General features: G+C 43.6%; 1 protein-coding gene across 1 annotated transcript in view; it reads left to right on the forward strand.

Moving 5' to 3' along the window:
- Positions 1 to 5,351: 5,351 nt before the first annotated feature.
- Positions 5,352 to 27,812, forward strand: part of B4GALT5 (beta-1,4-galactosyltransferase 5) — a 75,330-nt gene continuing 52,869 nt past the window's right edge. The window contains exon 1 of the mRNA XM_080813424.1: positions 5,352 to 5,611. Within this exon, the coding sequence (XP_080669550.1) occupies positions 5,497 to 5,611 (115 nt within the window). The 5' untranslated portion in view covers positions 5,352 to 5,496. The remainder of the gene's footprint in view (positions 5,612 to 27,812) is intronic.

Raw genomic sequence — 27,812 nt, forward strand, 5'->3', positions numbered from 1 at the left:
TAGTAAACAGCCCCTGTATCTCAGAGGCTTAAAACAAAGCTTTACGTCTTGATCATGATGGGGTTGGGGGTGTTTCCTCCTCACCCTGGAACTCAGCTGGTGGGGCATCAGCTCTGCAGAACATTGGTGGTTACTGTGGCAGAGGTAAAAGAGTGGCAAAGGAAGTACTGCCTGTCTGAAGGTTACCAGGGTGAGCCCCCCAGTCAACGCTCAGTCAACGGGCATTCCTGGCGCAGGAAGCGTTCAGTGCCAGGGTTCTCGGACACAGAGAGCAGTTACACACATGTCAATGATCTTTATCTGCTCATGCCTCTGGGAGTTTGAACTGCGATAGTCATTGCTCTATGATGTTATCGTACTACTGGTGATTGGTGTCGGTAGATTGAGCAATGGCTTCCTCAGGGCGGATTCCTGGAACCTCCAGTAGAGTCAGAGAGGGTAGGAAGGGCCTGGATTCATTTGTGATCTTACTTTAGGCTGTGGGTCCTTTTCTTTATGTGTTTGATTTGGGCAAGCCTGTTTACTGGGTGCTGACAAGCACACATGAGACCCAACTTGTGCTCTCTGGGATTTCTCCAGGGACCTCCCTTTCTTTAGGTTACTCCCCTCCTCCAGAATCTTCAAGGGCTCCCTATGGCCCACAGGAAAGAGTGTGAGAACAGCAACAGTGACTGAGTACCTGCCGTGTGCCAGTCGCTTTATAGATACTATCGCAAATCTTCCTCGTAGAAACCTCTAGAGGAAGGAACCAGATGTGGAAATGGAGGCTCAGAGAGGTGGAATGACTTGTCCAGATCACAGGGTAACAAGGAAGCAGGACTGGCTGGTCTCCAGATCTTTCTGACTCAGGGCCCCCTGCTGAGCCACAGGGGTCAAGGCACCTCCAGCCTCAGCCCTTTTCTTTCCCTTGTCCTGGGGCTGACAGGCTGCTCCAGCCAGGCACGCCTCCTCTCACTGCCCCTTGAGCCAGCCTGTCTCAATTCCCCTTCAAAGACCATCTAGAATCTCACGGAACGCCTCCCCCTGACTGTTGGCACGAGTCCTGTCCCTACCACCTTGTACCACAGTTACCCATTCTCCTGTCGGTCCTGCCACTTGGACTCCGAGAACCTCCTCTTGGGCCCCTGTGGACCCACCAAGGCCAACATGCTCAGAGCACACCTGTGATTTCTTCATTCCTCCAGCAATTATTGAGCACCCACTAGGTGCCTGGCACTAGGTGCTAGATGGAAGGATATAGCACAAAAGGAAACAAAATCCCTGATATCATGGAGCTTATATTCTGATACAGGACACAGAAAACAAATAAATAAACAGACACATGTATAATATCATGTCAGGGATGAAAAGTACTACGAAGATTTAAAAAAAAAAAAAAAAAAAAAAGCTAGGTAAGGGAAGAGAGAGTTCCGGCGTGGAAAGGTATTTTAGAGGAAAGGTCTCTTAGGGGGGTACCATCTGAGCAGAGACCAGAATGCAGTGAACTTGTTTGACCGACAGCTGAATGGTAGAGGAGGGATGAATGAATGGACGCATGTTTGAGCAATCTGGAAACCTAACATGAGATGAAAAGGTTGAAAAAAAAATCCCAATCTTTTTCAGTACCGTGTTATTTCAGAGATTGATCATCAGTACCTAGTCCAGATGTAGGAAGGCTTCTTTGTCTCTTTTTATAGGGGAACAGCAGAATTCCATGCCTGCCTAGGCTAGGGTAGAGGCCAATGGTGAGGACATTTGCTTTGAGTCCGCTGGATGTCCACAACCCCCCTTCCTAACTGGAGCCCATTTTATGAACTCCAGAGGGTCCAGACCCTCTTTTTCCTTGTGGGGTCAGAAGTGTCCAAGTCCCTGAAATATTTCCAGACCCCAACCCCCAGTCCCCATGTGCTGAAGAAGGTGATCCTAGGAGTGCCATTTTATGGATGGGGAATGACAGAGTGCCGGATTCCAACAGAGCCATTCAAAGTCGGGTCAGCCTGCTCTCAAGGACGGAAGGACCTCTTCCCTTGGCTTCCCAAGCACTCAGTCTCCTGGCTTTGCCTCCTGCCTTTCGGTCTGCTTGGCCGAGTCACACTTTCCTACTACTGTGCTGTTCAAAGAGGGGGTTCCTCAAACCTTGGTGGCAGCTCTCCCTCTCTTCCTCAGAACCACGTCCCACAGATGGTATCAAGGTGTGCTTTTCCTTTGCATTTTCAGAAGATTGAAGCAGCTTTTCATTGGCTTATTGGTCATTTAGATACCTTTTATGAAATGCCTGGTCAAGTCTTTTTTTTTTTTTTTTTAACTTATTTGGTTTTCAGTCTTGTTGTCTCTGTAAGTCGGTGGGTTTTAAAAAAAAAAATTCTGTATGGGTCCTTATAAGCTATGTATATCTATTTCTTTTTACTGTGCTGCCTGTCATTTTCCTTACTGGTGCTTTTTGATGACGAGAAATTCTTATTTTAATGCAGTCCTTTTTATCAAAATTTCCCCTCTGTTTGGTGTTTGTTCCTCTGACAAATCTCTGCCCACCCCAAAGACATGAAGATATTCTTCTCAATCTAAAAGCTTTTTTGTGATCTTTCACATTCAGACTTACAATCCATCTTGAATTGATTTTGTGGATAGTGTAAGGTAGGAGTGAACAGTCTCTTTTTTTCCCCCCACATGGAAATCTAATTGATCCAGCGCTGGTTCGGTTAAACAAAACATTGCATGGTGATGTACAGCTGTTCATTGTATCATTCGTTCAACTTCCCCATAGGTTAAAAAAATGTTTTAAATAAAATGTTGGGAGAAATTATGAAAAAAAAAGGTACAGATGCTGTTGTAGGTAAATAAATACTATGGAAATAAGTCCAAATGCAATGGATAAGTCTTAATTTGATATTGTTGAGAAAACAGCTATAAGAGACATCCTTTAGGCAATTGGGGAAATTTGGGAATGCACTGGCTATTATGGCATATTACAGTGTGATTGTTCATTCTCTTAGGTGTGATATTATTATCGCGGTTATGTAGGAGAACGTAATTTTTTTTAGGATTTTTGCTGAAGGATTTCTGCATGAAATACCACCAGTAAAGCAGCAACTTACTTTTAAATAATATAGGGGAGGGGTGGGATCTGGACTTATGAATATAGAGAGATAAATCTGGAAAAATGATGACAGTTGTTGAATCCGGGTGGAGAGTGTACAGGTGCTCCTTGTACTGTTCTTTCAACTTTTCTGTATGTTTGAAAATGATTACTACAGACATGGCAGGCCGGGGGTTCGGGGCGCCATGGTGTGGGTCCAATGAGAAGTAGTTGCTGGTCAGATTATTCCCGCTACTTCGACACTTCTGGTGAGGGCCTCAGCTCAGCTATCTCACTTACTCCAAATCACATGCCTGCGGCTGTGGGCAGCACTGGGTCCATTTTGCAAACAATGAACAGAATCTGAGGGGTAAGTGACTTAGCCTAAGATCACACAACCAGCTGAGACCAAGCCAAGATTTGAAACCCAATTTGAGTCAAAATTCTCTGCTTTTATTTTATTTTATTTTTATTTTATTTATTTATTTATTTATTTATTTATTTATTTATTATTTTTATTTATTTATTTATTTATTTTATTTATTTATTTTTTATTTTATTTTATTTTTTTATTTTTTATTTTTTAATTTTTATTTTATTTGTTTATGCTTCTTCTGGCCCATCCCACTTCTTAAGGGTGTTGGTCAGGTGAGAGCCACGTGCATTTACCATGTGCTTGACTCTGTGTGTATTACGCAAATCCTCACAACCCCATGCAGTTATTACTAATAATAACCCCCACCTTACTGAGAGGCACAGAGAGGTTAAGTAACTTGCCTAAAGTCACTCAGCTAAGAATGGAAGAGCTAGGAGTCGGGATACCTAGACAGCTTGGTTCTAGAGCCCTTGCTTGAAGGGTCAAACACCGTAAAAAGTAGAAATCACTTTAGGAATAGAAAGCAAGATTATTGTTGGTTCTCAAAGAATCCTGCAAAGTCCTCTCTCCTCCTGACAGCTTCTGCCATTCCAAGACAGCCTCTCCAGGTTTGAGATGTGCCTACGCAGGGAATACTTTCTTCCCCAGTTCAGCTGGGAGCTTCCTGAAGCTGGGGCTAGTTTTTCTGGCCCTCACTGTGAGTCTGTACTGACTGCCCACTGTCTCTGGAGGTCTTCTGGCCTGGGGCTGGTCTTAAAGCATTGTTTTGGTTGTGCTCGCACACTATTCTATGGAGTAGGATGCCAATTTACCTGCAGGATGAGAATTAGGAGCCCCAGGGAATGCTGAACTAAGTTACCACCTAGTGGTCGTAGGACCTCCGGCCTTGGGAGACAGCTCAGTTTGGATGTGAGCCCTTACTGCTTCTCCGTCTAGAACAGGAATAAGAAGAGCACACATTTTAGGGCTGCTGGGGCCGTTTAATGAGATAAGTGAAGACCCGCGTCTTTCAACCCAAGCCTTCAAGTTGATAACTTATCATTACACTCCTTATGGTTCTGCGGGATGTGGACCTTGCCTTGCCTAGAGATCTAATCTCATTCCCGCCGCTTTGCTTGCCTCACTAGATTTTATCTGTGCTGGCCTTGGATAAGCTGGGGACAGAGGAAGCTCTTTAACCTCAGGGCCTTTATGCCCGCCTTTCGCCCTCTTAGGTCTCATCTCAGGTCACCTGCTCAACGAGGCCTTCCTTGACCACGCTAGCCTGCCTCCAAGACATTCTCCTGTTTTATTGTGTTCATATCATTTATCAGTTCCCGATACTATGAATTGATTTGTCTCCTTTTCTCCTCCCATTTGAGTGTAAGTTCACGAGGACAGATTTTGTCTGTTTTGTTCTTTGTAGCATCCCCAGCACCAAGAACAGTGTCTGGTCTATGTCTGGCCTTCAATAAATGGTGAAATGAATGAATGAATGAATGAATGAATGAGTGAAGGTGTATGCCGAGCCCCTATGCCTACAATCTCCGCTCCACTGTCGCAGCGGGCGACCAGCCGCGTCCGACATTGCAGACGGCCCCTTGGCTCTGGGGCTGGGGGCGCCCACGAGCGGAGCCGACCGGCACTTAAGCGACGCTCCCCGAAAGCCTGGGCGGTGGCTGCGCCAGAAGAGGGGCTGTCGCCATTTAGCGACGTTCCCTGAGGGCCGCCGCTCCGCCGCGGGAGCCGGACCGGGGGGTCGGGCCGGCAGCGCGCGCGCGCCGGTCTTTTGCGACGGTGCCCGGCGGCGCTAGTCCCGCCCCCGCCCCGCCTCCCGCGCTGCCGCCCCGCCCCGTCTCTGCCGCTGCGCTCGCTCCGGGCCGCTCAGGCCCCCCGCCCGCTTCATGTGGCCCGGCCCGCGGCGGCCGGCGGCAGGGAGCGGTGAGGCGGCGGCTGGGAGCGGCGGCCGGAGAGGCCCGGGAGGTGGTGGCCGAGGCCCAGGCAGCGGCGGCGGCCCAGGAGGCGGCGGACGGGGAGCGGCGGGAGCAGGCCCGGCCCGGCTCGCCAGCGGCCGCCCGGCTGCAGCATGCGCGTCCGCCGGGGGCTGCTGCGGCTGCCGCGCCGCTCGCTGCTCGCCGCGCTCTTCTTCTTCTCGCTCTCGTCCTCGCTGCTCTACTTCGTCTATGTGGCGCCCGGCATAGGTAGGGAGGGGGCCTGGAGTCCTGGGCGGGGGCTGCCACTCCGGCCTCGGGGGGGATCCCGGGAACCCCCCCGCCCCACCCTGACGGAACTCCGGCCCTCAGAGGATCCCGGCCCGAGCCTGGCCCTCAGAATACTGCGGGGACCCCGGCCCGGCCCTCGGGAGACCCCACACCCGACCCTCGGGGGACGCCGGGACATTCCCGCTCTCTGCACCCCGACCGGCCCGGGAACCCACACCCGCCCCCCCCACTAGCCTCCCACGCACCCCCCGGTCCTCCTAACCCCATCCCCTGGCGAACCCGACGGTACCTACACCCCCGCCCCCCGGGCCGGGACGCCCCCTTTCCCGCCCTTGCCTCGCTCGAGCCCCCCTTCCCGCTGCTGGGCTCGAGAACTCCCGTTCCTCCTCCCCCGGGGTCTCCCGACGCCCCGGTTCCCGGCATTCCGCGGACCCCTGAGCCCCCTCGGCCCGCCTGCTAATCCTCGCCGAGCCCAGGGGCTCGGGTCTCGAGGTGCCCCACCTCCCCGGTTCCAATCCATCCTTCCCCTCTCTCCTCCCGGTTGAGTTCACCGTTTCCTGCTCCCCCTCCCTATCCTTTCTTCCCTCCACTTTCCTGTTACATCCACCTCCAGGTCCTCCTCCCCAGCATACACATTCCCCTCTTCTTGGCGGGCCCCTTTCCTCACCGGTGACACCCCCCCCACCTTATGGAGGTCCACCCCCATTCAGTCTAACCCTTGAGCGACCCACGCCGTCTCCCCAGCTCTGTCTCCTCCCCCCTCCCCAAGGGCACACCCTTGTTGTTACCTCCGCCCCTGTAGTACCTCTTTTCCTTCCCCAAATTTTCTGCGCCCCCACCCCCCACCCCCGCTCCGGTCCTCGGCCACAGTTTCCTCCTTGAACGAAGACTTGGGGAAAGGTTTGTCTGGATGTTTCCACGCTTTCACTGCTGCCCTCCCCTAGTCTCAAGGTAGAAGGTGGCCCTTTAGTACCCTAAGGCTCCTGCTCAGGGACCGAGAGGACATGTAAATTGGCCCTAGAGGAGAATTTGTGATAAGAGCCTTGGGGAAATGGTGCCAGGTGGGAGGGAGGAGCATGGAGAAAAAATGGAATGGGAACTCATTCTTCTCAAAGGCATGTCCTTTAAAGGCAAGGCAGTCTCTGGGGAAACTGAACACTGCCCACAGATTTTGTAAGACCACCAAGTGGACATTTAGGACATGAAGAAAGAGATTGGAAGGAAATACAGCATGAGGGTTAAGGTCAGAGGACACTGAGGTCAGACTTGCATTCAAATCCCTGTCCTTTATGACCTTGGGCAAGTTAACAGGCCTCAGCTTTTCTCCTCTGTAAAATGGGAGTATTAATCTTAACCTCATGGGGTTTTAAGGAAGTAAATAAATTCCCTTTTAAAGTACTTACAGTGCATAGGGAGTGTTGTGTGTGTGTGTGTGTGTGTGTTTGTGTTTTAAAGCAGTTATATGTAACTTTTCAGAAAGACGGGAGTAGATGGAAGGTTTAAAGAAGGTATTTGTCTGACATGGTGTCACCACAGGCTCTAGAGGAAACTTCAGTTCAGGGTGTGAGGAATGACCAGAAGATGCTGTTAGAGCTGGGGCAAGGAGAGTGAATTCTGCTCTAAAAGGTCTGGGTCGTTTGGATGTTAGGAAAGGGTTGATGGTTTAACTATAGGGGAATGCCCTTTAGGATTGTAGTAGTGCCTAGTGCCATTCTCTGTTGACCTGTCAACACTGAACTAGCTGAATAGAGAAATTTCCAGATAGAGCAGGAGATTCTCTCCTGATTTTTTTTTTTTTTAAATTTATTTATTTGTTAGAGAGAGAGAGAGAGAGAGCACAGGCAGACAGAGTGGTAGGCAGAGGCAGAGGGAGAAGCAGGCTCCCTGCCGAGCAAGGAGCCCGATGTGGGACTCGATCCCAGGACGCTGGGATCATGACCTGAGCCGAAGGCAGCCGCTTAACCAACTGAGCCACCCAGGCGTCCCCTGATTTTTTTTTTTAGAGCATATTTCATGTAATGGTGAATATTGATGATCTGTACTGTAAACTAGATCAGGGAAGGTAGAAAAGGCAACATCAGATTGTCCTAACAGTTCATGAAGTATCTAAGGAAAAAGCATCCCTCCGGGAGAGTACAGTGTGTGGTCTGACGGATCAGATGAGGAGATAGGAATTTTGGCAGAACAAGAACAGGTGCATAATTAGTGGAACTAATTGAGAAAAGAGGTCATTAACATATTGGATCTCAGACTCAATAACAATGGGTATGAAATGATAGATTTGGACCTCGATGCAGTCAGTCTTGGAGCCATAACCACTTCCAGTGATGGGGATTATTTCTGTTGTTTGTACATAAATCAGCCATATCTACATGCAGAATAATCCCACTGGGATGGTGGTCACCCTTTAGAGTAGAGAGGTTAGAAGCCAGGTTCTCCAGCAGAGGTGGAACTTACCAACTTACTTAAAATTCCTCAAGGATAGATTTTTAGGTCAGTGGAACCCCAGTGTAAAGTGATGGGCACCTACCGTGCTTAGATTCTTGTATCACTGATAAGTGAAAAAGTTGCAAAGTACTTAAATTTTTACTAGTTTCTACTTAAATGGAAGTCTTTCAAAGGGCAGATCTACTTAAGATTCAAATTTTGTTAGTGGGAAAGGCGAGCCATAAAAAAGATGTGGAATGGCTTTAGGGTTCCTGCAAGCACAGTTACATTCAGTGGTTTGGTGGTTTTTTGTTTTTTTTTTTTTTAAATCATGGCTTTCTTGCTAATAGACTTAATTTTTCAAATGACCAGCTTTGGACAGTGGGGTGGCAAATCTTTCCAAAGGTTAAGGCAATCTAGAGAAATACAAGGTTTTATGTGCCTTGGGTTGTGAAGACCTTAATTTGAGACAATTATTAAAATAAGCTTAGAAAATAATATTAGGTTGAACCATATGAAATTTCCGTTTTTGCAGGTCAAAAATGGTTTGTATAGTGGCAGTGGGATAGTAGTTCAACCTAATTCATTTCCAGAGAATGACAGTTCTGACTTCTGGCATAATGGAAAGTGTTAGACTTACATTTCCTTCTGGGTTTAATTTTTTCCAGTCCTGCTTCTGATTTACTTTGTATACCTTCTGACCGTGTTTTTTGCTCAAGGGTCTAAAGAGAAATAGTCCAAAGAGTGTATTACAGTTGTATTCAGAAATAGGTAGACTTGAATTGAATTTGAGATAAGAGAAAAATCATGTCAGTTACAAATGTTTTAAAGTTGTTCATATATGATACAATCCAGCCCCAGTGTCAGCCTACCCATTAACTTAGTATTTTTCAGATCTAATGCCAGCTTTTAATATTGGTGACCTATAGTCTGAGATCAAAGGGAAATTTTCCTGGATTTGAGGGTCATCTGAAATGGGGCTAATGGTGCCATTTGACTTAGAAATTGGATGTAAGGAGTGTTAACTAAATACGACTGTAGTGTGTTTGTAACAAACAGAGTGCTCTCAATTAACTTTAATATCCCTATCCAAATCCAGTTAGGGATTTCAAAGTACGGCTTCACTGGACATTACATTTTTGTTATGAATTCAGAAGTAGTGTCTTACATCAGTAGTTTGAAAGTAGGAATGAAAAGGGGGGGGCAGAAATGTGGTGTGGGGGTGGCTCTGTCAGTTAAGCATCCGACTCTCGACTCTCGATCTCAGTTCAGGGCTTGATCTCAGGGTGGTGAGTGCAAGCCCCGGATTGGGCTCCATGCCCACTTTAAAGAAGAAAAAGAAAAAGAAGGAAAGAAAGAGAGATGGAGATGGTGGATTTGAAATGGAAGAGGAAGCCGAGGTGGTGCTGAAGATGCATTCACGCCGCCTCTCTTGCTCTTTCCCGGCCACAGCCTGATTCTCATTTACTGAGTCACTGTTTCACCTGTCCTGGTGAAATATCCCTATGTATTTCAGAGTTCTGAAGAAAACTTTGAACTTACTTATATGATGCTTTAACTTAAAAAAAAAAAAAGAGAGAGAGAAAGAGATCAGCTCAGGGTATATCCATATTCCCATCTGACCAGGTCTTTTAGAAGATAAGTGAACTCTTTATAGATATACATATGAAGTGCTGATTGGAAATCATCTTAATAAGTTTATGGTGCCCTCAGATGGGAAGGCTGTAGAGAGGTTATTGACCTTCACGAGTTGGTAAAACAGTTAACCAGTTTTGGGAGAGGTGCCTATTCCTGGTTAGAGGTACTAGTCTATTGATGATATTTCATTAATTGAAGTTCTGCTACTTAAACTGATTTTCCTTTGCCCTTTGATTATTGAGGAAAGGAAATAGGGAATGATTTTTCCCTTTTGGTCTGCTTAGTTCCAAGAAAAGTTTGATTTATGGCTGGCTTTTGTAGGGCAGGAACCAGTAATTCTAATTCTACCTGATTTGGCCAAATGACCTTGAGCAGGTCACTTGATTCTCTGATCTTGGGAAAAGCCCAAAGCTGTTTGAAAAACTAGAAGTGCATCTTAACCAAACTTTTTTTTAAAGACTTACTTGAGATGGCGGGAGAGAGAGGGAGAGAGCATGTGAGTGCACAAGATTAGGGGTAGGGGGCGGAGGCAGAGGGAGAAGCTGGCACTCTGCTGAGCCAGGGAGCCTGACATGGGGCTTGGTCCCAGAGCAGATGCTTAACTGACTGAGCCACCTAGGCGCCCCTTAACCAAACTTTTAATGAGATGTTTTTATATACAGAAAGTTGATAATTCATTCACACTCTGTATAAATATTAGACCTAAGATTTTAGATAAGATACACGTTTTATGCGGCGCCTGGGTGGCTCAGTGCTTTAAGCCACTGCGTTGGGCTTAAGTCATGATCTCAGGGTCCTGGGATTGAGCCCCCACATTGGGCTCTCTGCTCAGTGGGGAGCCTGCTTCCCCCCCCCCTGCCTACTTGTGATCTCTGTCAAATAAATAAAATCTTTAAAAAAAAAAGATACGTTTTATGTAATCAAATGCAACCTTTTCTTTTTTTTTAAGATTTTATTTGTTTACTTGAGAAAGACAGAGACCGCTAGAAAGCGGGGAGGAGAGGGAGAAGCAGGCTCCCCACTGAGCAGGGAGCCCCATGCAGGGCTCAATCCCAGAACCCTGGGACCATGACCCCAGGACCATGACCCTGGTTGAAGGAATCAGCTGAGCTACCTAGGTGCCCTCGAATGCAACTTTCTCTAATAACCACAGGAAAATTTCAGATTCCCCACAGTTTAGTATGAGAACGACCTTTTTTCTTTTTTCTTTTCACATGAAAATGCCCTCTAAAACATAGTTCTTGAGCTTTTGTGGAAGGATATACATGCGGTGTAATGTGTGTTATTTTATTGTAAACTTTATCGTCCTGTTAAAGAACCCCACCTCCCACATGCCCATGGGCACTCACTCACTCAAATATTTTCTGAGTTGTGTCATTCTAGAAGGAAACCATATTTAGGGAACAGGTTGAAGTTTTAAAACCTAACAGCACACTTTTGACCAGGACTTTGGTGATGTTTTACGGCTTCCTTGCAGAATTTTGCTACATTGGAAACAATGGGTTTGGAGTCGAAATTTCTTTTAACAGTGAAACAATGGGTTTGGAGTCGAAATTTCTTTTAACAGTGAAAGTATGCTAATCTTGGACAATCTTTAGAAGCAGTATCAGTTACAGTTCCAGACCGGCAGTGGTGTAGCCAGTAGATGATTCTGCTCTAATTCTGACATTTCTCCCCGCCCCCAACAGCTTGACAGGCCAGTGGGAGCAGCATATATTAAATTACCAGGAAGAAGGGTCTCTGTGTTGCTATGATTCTTTAGAACCCTTCAGGAGAGTAGAAATTCCAAAGCTGTAGAAGCCAAAATGCTCTTGACTTCCCCAGTTTTGCAGCTTTTTTGATCATGGAAGATCTGTCGGACGCATCTAAAACCACGTAAAGCAAACAGAACTTGCAGAAGCAAGAAATAAGGAATGTGATGCTGCTGAGACCTGTCAAAGAAATAGAGAAAACTGGGGGTTAACACTGGCCAAGATAAAGGATAATCAGAAGCAAACAGATTGGGTGTGGCTTGGAAGAGGTTAATGGAGAGGTTTCGAGAGTAGAGGCAGGCCAGCATACGACTAGCATAAGGCCCTTATTCTTTAGGTTTCTAATAACACTAGCTAAGTAAGTGTGTGCCTGCCTTTGCCCAGTAGGTGTATTTTTGTAGAAAGTTGTGAGAAAATGAATTTGAGATCTATGGGTCAATAATTAGTATTCGAATGTCTGCCTATTATGTTACCAGCTACGGGAGGGAAATGCATGAATTCTAGACTTCTGACTGCTTCTTTTGTTTTATAGATGATCACATAAGCCCACGTGGAGTCATTAACTCACCCAAAGTTGAGAATGATAAGATGTCCCTGAGGCATACAAAAAAATATGGTTGAAAAGACAAGATTAATCACAAGAAACAGCTAGGGGGAAACAGGAGATAGTTTGTAGTTAGTTGCTAAATTATATGACACTGGTTCTTAATGAGATGGGAGTTCAGGCAGGCATTCATTCCTTTATTCAACCCGTAGTTCTTCTGAGTGTCTCCTCTTGTCTGATACTCTTTTGAGTATGGAGCAGTCTAGAAATGAATAAAGCAGAATGTTTCTGCAGTCATGGTGGCTTTTACATCAGCGAGAGGGTTTTGCCCTTACAGTGCTTTTATTCTAATGGGAGGCACAGCCAGTGCAGAGGACATTTTCGGATAGTGGTAGGAGTGACTGAGTGTGTTTTAGATTGAGTGGTTAGGGCAAGCCTTGTCGAAGAGGTGATACTTGCCTTGACTGTTGCTAACACGTCTTGGGGTGGTGGACAAGGTAGGGATGGGGGGGTACCCAGCACATGTAAAAGACCAGAGGCAAGGATGAGTTTGAGTGAAGGTTGACTGGATTTTTTCAATGATGGGAAGAGTGGTAAGAGATGAATTTGGAAAGGTGGGAGGGCTCAGGTCATGTAGGACCCTGGAGCCATGGGAAGGACTTGTAGGAGAGGGGTGCACATTAGCTTTGGAATCAGCCACACCTAGGTTTAAGTCAACCCACTGGATGGGCAGATTTTTAAAAAAATATTTTACTTATTTTTAAATAGGCTCTACACCCAGAGTGGGGCTAGAACTCACCACGCTGAGATTAAGAATCACCTGTTCTACTGCCTACCGCCAGGTCCCTCAGGCAAATTATTTTCAGTTTGCTTACCTCCCCGGTAGAAGATACTATCTTCCACACGGACTGTTTCGAGAATCGAGTAGAGTATACATGTAAAGGGGTTTACGCAGAGCTTGAAGCCCCACGTTACAGTGATTATAAATGGGAGAAGTCCTCTCTGGCCTCATGCTAGTGTGACACAGAGCTGGGAGGACCCGGGCTCCAGTCCGGCTTTACCAATAACTAGATGGGAAGTGTTACCTCAGTTTTTTCTCCCTGTAAACGGAGGACATGGGTGACAGTACAGATTCTAGGGTCCCTTTCAGATCTGAGGTTACATGAGTCTAAGCAAGTGTGGGTTGAACCTTGAAGTAGAAGAAGGTGTGACAGCTTAGGTCAAGTTAAAGTACCCCATTTTTAAAAATGCAGGTTCCCCTTCACTTGGTTTCCCATCTTCGGTGAAGTGCTGAGCCGTGGCTTCTGTGACACTGCTGGAGTAATGAGGTGTTTGCGTGAGTCTGCACATGGCCCGGTTTCACCCTTTAGGGTGATGAAAAAGTTTACACCCTGCAATCTCTTGTTTTCGGACACTTGTCCTAAAAAGAATTTTTGCACTTAAGTCTATATGTTTGAAATCACTATGACAAAAATTTGTGTTGTCTTGGTCAAGAATTAAAAGAATTAAACTAAAATTAATTTAAATTAAATTAAAAGAATTTTATGGCAATATCTTCAGGATGTTAAGACCATTTTCCCCCCTTTTTTCTTCTCTTTTCTTTCCTTTTTTTTTTTTTTTTTTGTCCTTGGGGCTTTTAAGTTTTAATCTGCTCAATCCGTCCTTTCCCTAATTTCACACTTTTGCTTTTAAGCGTGAGAGCGGGCCCTGGACTCATTAGCTCCTGGCCCATCCTCTCTCTCCTAGGTATAATTGATGTTAAGTGAAAATGAATATTACATTTTGACCCAGTAAATTCTTTTTTATATTGTGGCTTCATCCAAAGAACACTCATGCCTCCCGCTGACCCCCTGAATGCAGTGTTTTCCCAGGCACAGGAGTCCCACCGAATCATTTAGAGTCCTGTTCCCCCCTCCTTTCGTTAGTTTGAGTAAGCAGTTATTAGACTCAGGTGTTGTTCCTCCTCCTTCCCAGGTTACAGACACCAGGTACTCTACAGCGACTAGAAGGGAAGCTGGTCATTGTTTCTGAGTTGCCTTAGTTACTGTCATCAATTATGAACAGTTCTCGGAGGCGATTCCTGGCCTAATTATGGTGATGAAAATGCTGTGGGGTGTCAGGTGCAGGCAGGCGTGGATTGTAGGGAAGCTCAGTGTTGTGTTTTAAAACTTAAATTAATCTAGGCTGTGCTAGTGAGCACGACTGTTTATTATTTTTATTAAAGAGCTGTAAACACATAGATATAAAGAGGTAACTATTTTCTTCACCCTCCAGATGGTCCTAAAAGTATGATTAATAGACATTTAAACCTTTAGCTCAGTTCTCATTGTTGAACAACCGTGCGCTTGGAAAGATGGGAAAATAGGAATTTATTTTTCCTTGTAAGACTGCTCATTATCCCATTTTGAGGAGTTCTCCTTCTAGGCACCGTGTCTAAATTGTACTCAGGCTTGTGTTGTTTATATTTTCTTTTCTCTCTTTTTAATATTTTGTGTATTTATCTGAGAGTGAAAGCGTGCTCGGGAGGAAGGGCAGAAGGGGAGGGAGAGCGGGAATCCGAAGCTGAGTCCCCGCAGAGCATCAGACCTTATGCAGGGGCTTGATCCCACCACCCCGAGATCATGACCTGAGCGTAAACCAAAAGTCGGATGCCCAACCAGCTGAGCCTCCCAGGCACCACTGTGTTTTCTGATTGGTAGACCATTGTCCTCTGAAGCCAGAAAATAGTGTTTTCCTAATTGCTGTGATGCGGTCACGTTTGTGTATTTTAAAAAAAAAAAAAATCCTTTATTCCAGTTTAGAAAATGACAAATTGGCAACTTAAGGAAGTTAAACCATGTGGACCAAAGATGGTAGTAGACTGGCGTTAGGATTTTTCCTGTACTTGTTGTGAAACTGTGTACTTTAAATAAAAGCATTTAATCTTTTAACTTAAGAAAAACTCACTTTATCCGTATCCTCATAACCTATAGAGAGAGTAGTGATAGGAAAGTGTTCTGGGTTGTGGTTGTGATTTTCTTGTGCCAGGATAGTGTGCCTAGCACATTGTACGCACTTAAAATATTTAATGAAATGAATGAGGATAACTGTTGTCTGGGTCAGCCAGCCTCTTCATTGTTGGGATTATATTTACTCTGGGGCAAGGATCGCTTCTTCTGTTAATCCCAGTTTTGAAGTGACTTTGAATTCGTTTTGCCCCATGCTACTTTGGACTTGTTTTGCTTGCTGTTTCTTTGGGGTAAATACATATAATATGATGTTTGCTATGTATTTTGGTCATTTAAATGTGTAATTCTGTGGCTTTAATTATATTCGCAGTGTTATGCAACCATCGCTGATGTTCCCAAAAATTTCATCACCCCAAGCAGAAACTCTGTTCCCACTAAGCAGTAATGCCTCATTCCCCTTTCCTCAGCTCCTGTTACCATCTGATCTAATTCCTGTCAATATGAACTTGCCTTTTTCTAGGTGCTTCACATAAGTGGAATCATCATACAGTCCTTTCGTATCTAGCTTATTTCACTTTGCATCATGTTTTCAAGTCTCATCCATGTGAAAGCATGTATCAGAACTTTGTTCTTTTTATGGCTGTGTAATACTCCCTTGTATGTGTCTGCCACCACACTCTGTTTATTATCTGTTGATGAGCACGTGAATGATTTCCACCTTTTGGGTATGTGAGTAAGTTCTGCTCTGAACTTTGGTGTTCAAATGTCTATTTGAGTCCCTGTTTTTAATTTTTGGGGGTATATATTTAGGATTGCAATTGCTAAGTAACGTAATCGTAGTTCATTTTTTGAGGAACTGCCCGACTTTTCTACAGGGACTGCACACCATTTTACATTCCCATCAGCAGAGGATGAGGGTTCCAGTTTCCCACATCCTGGGCACACTGGTTATTTTCCATTTTTTGTTTTGTTTTGAGTCTTTGTTTTGTTTTTGTTTTCAAAGCATAGGCATCTTAGTAGGTGTGAAAGTGATAACTCATTGTGGTTTTGCTTTGCATTTTCTTAATGAGGAATGATCAGCATCTTTTCATGTGTTTATTGGCCATTTGTGTATCTTATTGGAGAAATGTCTATTCTGGTCCTTTGCCCATTTTTTAAATTGGATTGTCTGTTGTTGAATTGTGAGAAGCTCTCTATATTTTCTGAATATTAAACCGTTACCACATGTATGGTTTGCAGATACCTTCTCCCATTCTGTGGGTTGTCTTTTCAGTCTCTTGACAGTGTCCTTTGATGTGCAAAAATTTTTAATTTTAATGAGGTTCAGTTTGTCTCTCTTTTTTTCTTTTGTTTGTACTTTTAAAAATGTACTAGTCTCTAAGTATCACTTAACTTTTGCTCCCTACAGCCTGCCTGTTACTTCTTTTGCCTGTGAAGGTCTTACAGGCACTTCTAAATGCTTTAAGTTACCAAAAGGCATTTCCTGCACAAGCTACTACTGATCTGATTATTGAGGAAGCAGGAGTCAAGGGTTTTGGGTTTATCTTGCTCTTAAACTCTTTAAGTTTGATGCTGGTTGCTTGATTTCTCTTTGTCTTTAAAATGGTCACTCTTCGGGGCGCCTGGGGTGGCTCAGTCAGTTAAGTTGGGTTTCAGCCCGGGTCATGATCTCAGGGCTGTGAAATCGAGCCTTGAATTGGGCTCTGCATGGAGTCTGCCGGAGAGACTCACCCTCTGCTCCTCCCTCTGCTTGGTCTGTCTCTCTCGAAAATAAATAAAATCTTGAAAATGGTTGCTCTTTGTCACACTTGACATGGTCTGTGGGTTGTGTTAACTATTTCAAGTCTTAGAAGGATCCTAGGACTTTTTCTGATAGAAGGGGGGCTGTCCATATATTATTTGATGTTTTTTGTTAATTATTTTGTTTAATAGGACTGAAACATACATTTCTGCTTCTAGTTCTCTGAAAGCCCATTTAAGGCAAGGCCAGATGTTGAGCCACCAGATTTTTGGTGTTGGGGACAGTACAGTTTACTGATAAACATACCCTCTAGAGGGGTGCCTGGGTGGCTCAGTGGGTTAAAGCCTCTGCCTTCGGCTCAGGTCATGATACCAGGGTCCTGGGATTGAGCCCTGCATCAGGCTCTCTGCTCAGCAGAGAGCCTGCTTCCTCCTCTCTGCCTGCCTCTGCCTACTTGTGATCTCTGCCTGTCAAGTAAATAAATAACATCTTAAAAAAAAATAAAAAAATAAACATACCCTTTAGAAGAGAAATTTGGAAAATACTATAGATTGGTGAACATAGTTAGTGAAACACTGGACTCATTATTTTCCATACAGAAATGAAAGGGGCTACTGACTTTTAAGATAGGAAAAGGTAAGTTTTTCTTGGCTTTTTTTTAAACCCAAATCTCCATTAACCAGCACCTTTGTATTTTGTTATTTAGGAATGATGACATGGAGGTATGACTTTCTATTTGGTATCAAGCATGGGGTTTTGTTTGTTTGTTTTCTGTCTTCTGACTTGGTGAAAATCGGTAATTCCTTATTCACCAGAATATGGATGGGCATTCTGTTTCCCCATGCCTCCCAGTCATCCGCACAGGTACAGGGTGGCAGGTGGAGGTGAGGAACAGGCTGCCGGGACAGGCCCTGCATGACTGGGAGGTGTGTGATGCAAACCACAGGATTCCCCCCCCCGCCCCCAACAACCCTGTTTCCTTCATAAACAACATTATCAGAAAATGAACAGAGTGCTAAAGAATGAGGAGTATGGAAGAATCTAATTTGTAGCTGAACTCCTGTAACTCAAGGTAAAATACAGCAATTTTATTTTTTTGTCCTGGGTACCAGCTGAATTGCAAATGTATTTACCTAAATGTGAATGATAATGGTAGCGATTAAAGACAGGTGGGTACTCAGAAAGGTTTATGTTGTGAGGCCTGTGATGAAAGAAAAAATATATAAACTTGGCTTTTCATTTGCCTGATTTGGCTATTAGAACTAACTTCATTAGCTTAATCTTTATGATGTACTACATCGCTACAGTGTGCTGGGGTTGGGGGTTCAGTGAGGAATGAAGCAGACACCATAGCTGTGTTATATTTTAAGTATTCAGCTAGGGAGTACAGCTTCCCCATAGTAAGAAATAATTCAGTTTTGAGTGGTTTAATTGAAGGTTGGTTCAGTCCAGTTTGACTACTGTTCAGTTGGTGTTAACATTCCTTAATTGCTAGACATACTAGTCAGTATGATTTAACTATAGGTATTTAAGACAGCAACAAAGCTTTTAAGAAATTCTTTTTTTTTAAGGTTTTATTTATTTACTTATTTGACAGAGATCACAAGTAGGCAGAGGCAGGCAGAGAGAGCAGGAGAATCAGGCTCCCCACTGAGCAGAGAGCCTGATGGCAGGGCTTGATCCCAGGACCCTGGGATCTTGACCTGAGCCGAAGGCAGAGGCTTTAACCCACTGAGCCACCCAGGCACCCCACTTCTAAGAAATTCTTGAAAACACATTTAATTTCCTACCCCATTAACTCATTGGTTGTGCCAGTTTTTGGTGGTGGTCGTATTTACAAGGAATGTGTCTGCTGTTTATCTCCTGAGTGATGTCATGGTGATGATGATAAGCAGTGACCTGAAGTTTCTTTATAACACCAGTGCACTCTGGACCAGTGGAGGGTGCATGAATTTACATGCCAAGGCCTCTTCCCTTCTACCTTGAAGAGTGTCGGTTTTAGAATACAAGTCTGGCACTGAGTAGGTGCTCAGGAGGGATTTGTCAGACATGATGAATTTGTCTCCTACCCTTCAGTGACTTTCATTACTCTTGGGATAGAGTTCAGACTCCTTGTTGTAACTTCTAAGGCCTTTCATGATCTAGCTTCAGCCTACCTCTCCAGCTTCATTTATGCCACTCCTCTCCTATCCCTCCAGCACAGACGAGGTAGCTCTTTCCTTTATCTTTTCAGTGGCCAACTCCTGTACTGCATCCTCAGACCTCTAAGTCAGTGTTCAATGAGTGGAACTTACCTTTCTCGATCATTGTTGTATTCCTGTCTAGAACACCATTTTGGCACACAGTAGGTGTTTAATCAATGTTTATTTGTTAAGTCAGGGAAGTGAAGTAGAGGTGGACAGATCTGAGGTGCTGAAAAGTACAGTTTAGCCAGTTCTCTGATTGTTTGGGTATGTTAACCAGGGCTGTGCTAACCGCTGAGATTTCAGGGTGAGGAACTAAAAGTATCAAATAAAAACACAATGATTTGTAGATATGTTCATTATAATTGAAAATGTGATTCATAGCATACTTTTAGATTAATTATGCCCCAGTGCAGTCACATGTTTGGTGATGTGGAGGCCTGGTTTGTGGGCAGATGACAAGTAGAAGTTTCAAGTTTTGCCGGTTTTGTATTCAGCAAGGATTTGAACCCTTGCAAGTGCTCTGTGTCCTACATACTGTGTGTATGATGATGCTTTGCAATTGGAAGTCACAGATAAATTTATCAATGGTTTATCTTGTCCCTAAACTTGACATTTAGATGATAAAAAGAATAAACCTAGGAAAACAATCAGTCCAAATTTAGGATGGGGCAGCTAAAGTAATTCTCTTATGTTGCTGGGGACGTTGTTTCTAATTTTTAATGAGAAAGATATTTAGGTTAATGGCTTTGGTATTTTCAAATTTATAAAAGTTATACCTTTATGCTGTGAATATGCTTGCTAGTCTTTAATTTGAGAGGTAGTTTTTGCCTAGGACATGAGAAATTGTTTTATATTTTACTTCATCCAGGGAGAGATGAAGATAAAACACTTTTCTGAAATTAGAAGTCCATGTGGATGGCTTGGAAAGTAAGACTGTTGTTCATAAGTAGTCTCTTGTGCTTCATGCTACTGGATGGAAGATGGAAATGACCTTGCCTCTGTCACTAAGATTATATTTTCAATAAAAGCTTGAGCTGATTAGTGCTAGGCCAACACCCATCAGTTTCTCTGTCTGGAAGGCACACCTAGAACCTCCGTTGTGCTCTGTGTGTGTGTGTGAGAGAGAGAGAGAGAGAAAGAAAGCCAATGTATATGAGAGGGGAAGTGAAATGTTTTGCTTTTGGCTTAATTGCCTATTTCATCATTGACTTGGTTTGTCTGGCTTTTTCATTCTGGTTTTAAGTATTGAGAAATCCTAAGATTTGTGTGAGTTAGAAAATTTGGATTTATTTGAACTCTATTGGGAATTAACCTTAGGTAAGAGAGCTACTTTTTTGGTTGGCTTTATGTTTGAGATAACTTTTTTCCTTAATTATTTCATTTTACTACAGAAAATTTCAAACCGATGCAAAAGCAGAGTGAATAGTATAGTGGATCCCCACGAACAAAGGTAATTTTTTGATGTGGCCTTTGTATTTATGAAAGATATAAAGGTAAAAGGGCCCAAAGATTCCCCCTCCTAAAAGAAAAGAAAACAAACAGAACAAAACAAAACAAAAACAAAAGGATAGGCTTACACTAATTTGTAACTGGATTTTTAAAGTTTTTAGGTAATTTGATAATTTGATTTCATTTTTGTTCAGAAAATGAGCAGTATATAAATGCAAGATTATTGCAACCATAAAGGAGAGAAATCATCACATGTTTGCATGTCTTGATGCTAGTTAGGTATTCACCACTCCCGGTCCCCTCTCCCTTCCCCAGCTCCTCGATCACGGTGCTCAGTTGGAGGAGGGACGGGAAGAGAAAGCGGGAAATTGCCTGCTGGGATTACCAGCTCCCCTGAACGGGTGCATAGTAGACGAGAGCTGAAGCAGTTGACTACAGCGAAGTTTCTGGAGGATTTAAATTTTTCTGTTACCCTGTTCTTCATTTGAAACCTCAGAATTCAATGCAAGAAGAACAAAGGTCAGCGTGTTTGCAAAGGATAAGTCTTTCCATGCTGTGGTGTTACCTGGAAGGTTCTGCTGAGCTTGAGGAGCAGGTGCTGGGGCTAAGGATGCTGAAGCCTCGGGGGCCCTTGGGAGCAGACCATTACTGCTAGTGTGTCTACGCAGGTGGTAACCTGTGTTCTTTTGGTTTCCATGACCTTTTTTTCTGAGACTGTATTGCTAATTTCTGTAGCTATTTATGTCAGCTTTGACCAAAGCCAAGTACAAAGTTTGCAAAGGAAAGTGGAAAAAACACCTTTTAGGACTCATTTTGGCATAGATTTTGTGGTGTGTGTTTAGTAACATCCCCCGAGATCCACAAATTAAACATTACCACCACTGATTTGATTTTAGTATTATTTGGTTAATTTAAGAGTTCTAAAATTAAAATAGTTAAACAGTCAGCATAGATTGAGGCTATAGTTTTAAATTGTATTGTATGTGTGAAAAATTGACTCTCTTCATTGTGCTATCCGAACAAACTTACCAGTAGATTATTTATGTAAGTTGGTGTCACCGGAAACATTCCGGAATGAATCATGTTTAATTATAATCTCACAAATGTTACCACCCTTGTTCTGTTGAACAATATTGTTAAACTATTAAATCAGCTTCAACAATGATAAAATTACAATAATTTATTCATAATCATGTTTTCCTCACAAGTGCTTTCATTTCTTGGTTTCCTTCTGATCTTTATACACACTCAGATACTTGAAAATTTTGCACCTTAGGAATTGTTAGTCTGAGAGAGTTGATTTTGGAAGAGTGGTAGCAAGTTTTGTGCTGGAATAACCTTTCGCAGTTTGCTGTAACATCTTTTCCTGGTTGGTTCTGTGTTTCCCTTACTATAACTAACCATAATGTCTTGCTAGAAGATTATTTCTGGCAAGGGAATTCTTGAAAGCTATAAAGAAAACGTACTTGTTCTGTTTACTGATAGCAAAAAACCTGATAGGAAATTGTAGTCCCTTTGGTGTCAAGTTGGTTTAATCTCATTTCTAAAGATTATTAGTAAAATTAAGTGGAAGAATTTAAAATCTCATGAAATCGTATACCAGTGTGACTAATTTAATGCAAAAGTATAATATTTGATCTAGTTCCTCCTTTGATTCGATTCAGCAAAGTAGAAATAAACACTTTCTCAGAAATCTTGTTGTACTTCGTGATTATTTTTCTCCAGTCTGGTATTTTTTCTCTAGTTTGTCGAAGTAACTAAACTTTGACAGAGAAGTTTCTCACAGGTAAGTCAGAGCAGATAAAACAAAGAGGGTCAGTTGGGCTTCTCTGGCCACTGCTGTTGTTATTTCCCTGGTGTTTTCAAATGTAGCTGTGTGACACAGTGTTCCTTCTAAATCTGTAATTAAAGGAATTAAATACATAGTTAATTTGTGTGGCCTGCTCTAGGCTTTCTGGGCTTTTCTAGACCTTTGGAAGATCCCATCTGGAACTATGAGACAGAATGAAAATTCAGGATATTCCTTTGCTTCTGAGTTGCTGGAAATTTAGGTTGCAACTAAATGTCATGTTTTCTTTTTCCACCTCTTTTCTATAGCTAATACGTACAGAATAGGGACATCATTGATAGCATGCAGGTTATTCTTTGTAAAGGTGGTTATACTAAATACAGTTAGTTCTGCTATGACATGGTTTGAGCATTCCTAAAAATCAGCATGCTCCACACAATTGTTGAATAAAAGCCATAGAGTTTATGGGAAAAATGAGTTTAGGTACATGACACTTAAGAACTTTATTAGTGACTCATTTTTTTAAAAGAGACCTAATGAAAAAGGAAACTAATTAAAACAGAGCACAGGTTTACACCTATTAAATGGTTGAGAAATACCATAAAATAGAACACCTGACTTTGAAAAGACCAGAAGTTTGCTCACGGATATGGGCATCAGGCCAGCTAATCCGTGAGTTATTACCTGGTGGTGGAAGGATTATCTGATACAGAACCAAATGTCACGTCGGATGTGTATAGGACACCCGCTTGGTGAAGTCAGGTAGCTGGTAGATATTTGGGGTATGTGCGTGTGTGTATGTCTGTTCAGCTGGGGATGGTTATCTGGGTGTTCCTTTTGGGTGAAATTATGTATAAGCAAATGTGAAGTTTTTAGTTTTGCTTATTGTTGTCAAATATATCAGTTACCTTGGAACAAATGTGCACTCTCAAAATAAGCATCATAGGGGAACTGTCTATAAGACAAAATGTGATGTAATTTGGATAAATGTGTGAGACTATTTAAAAATGATTTTTTAAAAAAGATTTTATTTTTATCACAAGTAGGCAGAGAGAGAGGCAGGTGGGGAGGTGGGGAGGTGGGGGGGTGGGGGGGTGGGGGGGGAAGGAGAGCACCAGATGCCGTGCTCAATCCCAAGACCCTGAGATCATGACCTGAGCCGAAGGCAGAAGCTTAACCTACTGAGCCACCGAGGCTCCCCTAAAAATGATTTTTTTAAAAAGTTTGAAATCAAGATTCCTGGGTGGCTCAGTTGTTAAGCATCTGCCTTTGGCTCAGCTCATGGATCCAAGGGTCCTGGGATTAAGCCCAGCATCGGGCTCCCTACTCTGCAGGGAGCCTGCTTCTCCCTCTCCCACTCCCCCTGCTGTGTTCCCTCTCTCCCTCTGTCTCTCTCTGTCAAATAAATAAAATCTTAAAAAAAAAAGTTTGAAATCATAAACTGAACAGAAAAGGTGCAATTACAGTACATCAGCTTTTTCTTGAACCATTTGGTGACGTGATTTCCTATCACCCCCAAATACTAGACTGTTTTTTTTTTTTTTTTTTTCAACAAACAAGGATATTCTAGCAAAGGACCATCCAACCATTGAAGTTAAGAAATTGACATTGATACGTTACGGTCGTCTAATCTTTCAGCCCCCATCAGAGTGCTGCCAGTTGCCCCAGTAATGTCTTCTATATCAAAAATAATTCAGGTCAGCATCACTGTTTTACTTTCTGCCATAACAACGTGTTCTAGGCACTTCGTGTCTTCCTTATCCCAAACCTGGAATCAGTTATTTCTCCCAAGACCTCTTGAGTCTTTCTAATGGAGAATGGATATTGAGAAGCCAAGATCCAGGTGTTGGGGGCACTCATTGCTATTGGAGTGTTAAGGCTTCTTGCCTCTATGTATAAAGCTATGGGATATATATGTGTGTACATACATACGCACATTGACATCTGTATTTCTACATGCGTATGAACAGAAAATTGCGGAGTTCACATTAGTAGCTGCAATTTAAATGCAGTGCTTCAGGGTTCATGCTAGTTTTCTCCCTTTCCGTATTTGTAACTCCATTCTCTGACGGTGGAATCCTAGCTCCCGTTTTCCTTAATATATTTACTTAGTTGATCAATCCTTTGTATATACCACGCTGCTTCATCCCCATTCCCTGTTTATATATCCTTTTCACCTGGAACAGTTCAGTTCCCTTTCCTGGGCTTTCCTCCCTCCTCACCCCCCCCCCCCCCCCGCCCCTAGCCCTTAAGCTCCCGTACCTTGCACCAGCCCATCTGCCAGCATGCGTGTCCTCTGCACCCCACTTGGGCTCTGACACCCTGGACTAGGCTGCCCCATCTCTCGCGGTAGACGCTCCTCTCACTCCTGCTTGGCCTGTGGCACCCCACCCTGGCATCCCTCTCTTCCCTGGCGGGTGCCCTCCTCACCCTTCCAGGCTCTGACACTGCAGGGAGGGCAGCCCGCTCCTGCCGTGCTCAGGCCTCCCTTTGTGGCCCTTTGTGTCTTCTCTGGACCCCTCAGCACAGACACCTCCCTAGGCGCGGCCCCACCTAATGGCTTTAGGACTGATTTGTTTTAGAAAAGGGGAAAGAGCCCATAGAAAACTTTTTGATAAGTAAATTCACATTCTGGGGGGAAGAATTGCCTGGGCCACGTCACCTAGTTTTGAATTCTGAAAATATAGTCAACATACCTTTCTGAAATTCTTTTTAGGTTATTTTCTGTGTCTCTCAGTACACAGGATATTCTTGATTACTTCCTGTAAGGCTGCACATTTTTAGCTAACCAGAGGGGGTGACAAAGTGAAACATTTAACCCACATAATCCTTATGAGTCTTTTTCCCCCTTCTTCGATCTTTCCTGTGGCATAGGTAGGGGCTGTAATGTCTGAGAAAGCCTCCTTCCCAGAAGTGACTGTCGTGGTCAGTAGATGGCATTTCTGTCTCTCCCCTTCTAGCTGGGTGCCATCTTCCTGTGACCCAGCGTGACAGTGGCAGCGGGCGCTGTTTCCATTAGCTGAGCCTTTTCTGTAGGTGTTTTGCATGTATTATCCTATTAAAACACCCTACCTCTGTGAGATGTTGGTGTTTTACGGATGAGGAAACCAAGGCTGGGAGGGGTTAAATAATTTGTTCAAGGTCATATAACTTGTAAGAGGTTCAGAGATGTAATTTGAATCCAGGCCTACTTTTTTTTTTTCTGAGAACCTGTGCTCTTGACTACGTCTGTTCTGCCTCTGTATGATTAGGATAAATTTGATGATACTGAGTTTTTTAGTTACAGTTTTTGTTTCCTTTTGATTTAGGAAAAGGAAACATAAGCTCTAGCGTTGGGAGAATAGATGCTATTAGCCATCTGGAAACAGGGCCACTTAGGCATTCCTGGAATGGGCCCACAGGAGTGGTCGGTGGAGAGGCTGAATAAGCCAGTTTCTCCAGTGATCTGAGCACAATTCCACTCTTCATACAGAAGGGGCACTTTGAAGTACAAGGATCAAAACTTCTGCTTGGAAGCTAATGTGAATCCGGAGGTCTTCCGTGAACTACATTTAAGCTGTTTGATGTTCCGCAAGGAAGAGCAGTTTGGAGTTGACTCAGTTTATCAGCCCATCTCAGTCTTGTTACTTCTTAGAATGGAATGATGTGGCTAATTGCTGTGTTGAAAGTGGGTACCTGTCATGTGGTTTTGAGTTATTTTCGAGGTACAGAGATGAATTCTTTTGTCCCTCTGCCCCCCTTCACGACAGCTCTCCCTCGTGACTAGTGTTCGGCTTCTGTGAGGGGGCGGAGGGGCACTAGGGAGCTTCCCGAGGGCGACTCCTGATGCCAAGAGCATCTTTATGCAGAGCTGCAGGCCTGCCCTGGAGTGGAACTGGCACCGTGACCTCATTTGCGCGGCTCTCTGACCATGGAGCTGAGCTAATCATATCTGAGAAGAAACGTACCGTCAGCCAGGCTTTTGCAAAGTGGCTGAGGAAAGTAAGCTTGTTTCTTAATGATGTATAACCGTGAGAATAGTAAGGATATTTGTACTCAGGCCCTAGACTCCTCGAAACAGAGGTGTGGCAAGCTAGCTAGCTTGCTTTCTCTCTCTCTCCGCTCTTCCAGTCTGTCACTCATCTGCCTTACGGACCTTTAGAAACACCCAAGTTATCCATGTACCATGTTTGCTTTTTTGTTCAGGACAGAGGAAGTGTGCCTGCCCATAGGAGGGAAAATACCGCATTGGGCTGTGAGGCTGCACCTTCTGAGCTCCTGTCCCAGCTCTCCAATTTGCTGGTTTTGTGACTCGGGGCAAATTACTGAACCATTCCGGTCCTGCTTCAGCTTTCTCATGGGGTGATAAAAGTTCCTACTTCCTAGTGAAGTGCTTAGCGAGCCTCCTGGCAACGGTAAGCATGCTCAGTGAATGCTAGCTGCCCCTATGACTGATACTCTGCCCTCTGGGAGATTATAATCTTGGATGTGTTTTCAGGACCTGGTTACATATACAGAATAGAACAGGCTCGAAGAATTACAGCGTAAAAGAGTGGGAGAGGATATTCAAGAGTACTGGAACAACCTCTGTATTTTACAGGTGGGGGAATGGAATTTTAGAGGTGGTGAAGCATTTACTCAGTCCTCGGGGTAGTGCCAAGACCAGAGCTTACGCTCAGTCTGGTTGTTAAACCAAGGGTTTTCATAAACTTACCTTTGGATGATGATGGTGATATGATGATACCAGGATTTTTTGTGGGTGGTGGTGAGGCAGAGAGAGGCTTGTGTATAAATAGAAAAAGCACACTCAACATACCTATTGTTTTTATAATGCAGACTACAGTGAATAAGTTAAAAAAAAAAACTTGGCAGATGGGAATATACTGAAGGTAGTGAGAAAGCATGATTGTGGGGGCATAGGTTTAAAACAGTTCAAGTACCATCTGCTGTCCTTATAGACATGGGCTAAGTGGGAAAACCAGGTTATATGCATCTTTGGGGTGAGCAGTAAGGATAAAACAGGTACAAAGGGCATTACAGCTCCATAATCATAGTGGGATGAGGATCATTACAAGTCAGTCACTGCTGGGGTTTTAGTTTTTCCCTCCAGTAGTTAATATTTATTTTGGATTATAAAAGTAATCATTGAAAGTATAAAATTTGGAAAATAACCAATAATAACCAATTAGCCAAGCATAAAGAAAATAAAGGCAGCATATAATCTCATAATCCAAAGATAATTTACTGTTAACATTTTGGTTTGTTTGTTTGTATTTTAGTATGTGTGTAATTTTTCAAAAACAGAATTGAGCCCATATTGTATGTGTGGTTTTATATATTAACTTAAAATGTTAAAGTACAGTGTAGAGCCAGTGTCAGGTTTTCAGTCCTCTGTGAAAGTGTGGACTTTATCATAGGCCATAGAAGCACATTCTTTGGAATGTGTTTGATATAGTACTAATGTCTAAGTCAGGCTGATAGTGCTGCCCCTTTGTTTTTATCAGGATGACTCATATTCCCCATCTGTAGGCCATCTCAGAAATTAAAATAATAAATTAATCCTCAAGGAAGTTTTGCCTGACTCAACAAGTGCTGTTTTGATCACTTACAGCTCTTATCTGTTGTTAAATAATATTCTAGGAGCAGAGCTCAGGCAGTCTGCTAATATAACGTTAAATTAACCAGTAGCCTGATAAAGTGAGGTAACTATAGTTCACAGCAGACAGAA

This window comes from Martes martes, assembly GCF_963455335.1.
Source record: "Martes martes genome assembly, chromosome: 9".
In the NCBI taxonomy this organism is placed as follows: domain Eukaryota; kingdom Metazoa; phylum Chordata; class Mammalia; order Carnivora; family Mustelidae; genus Martes; species Martes martes.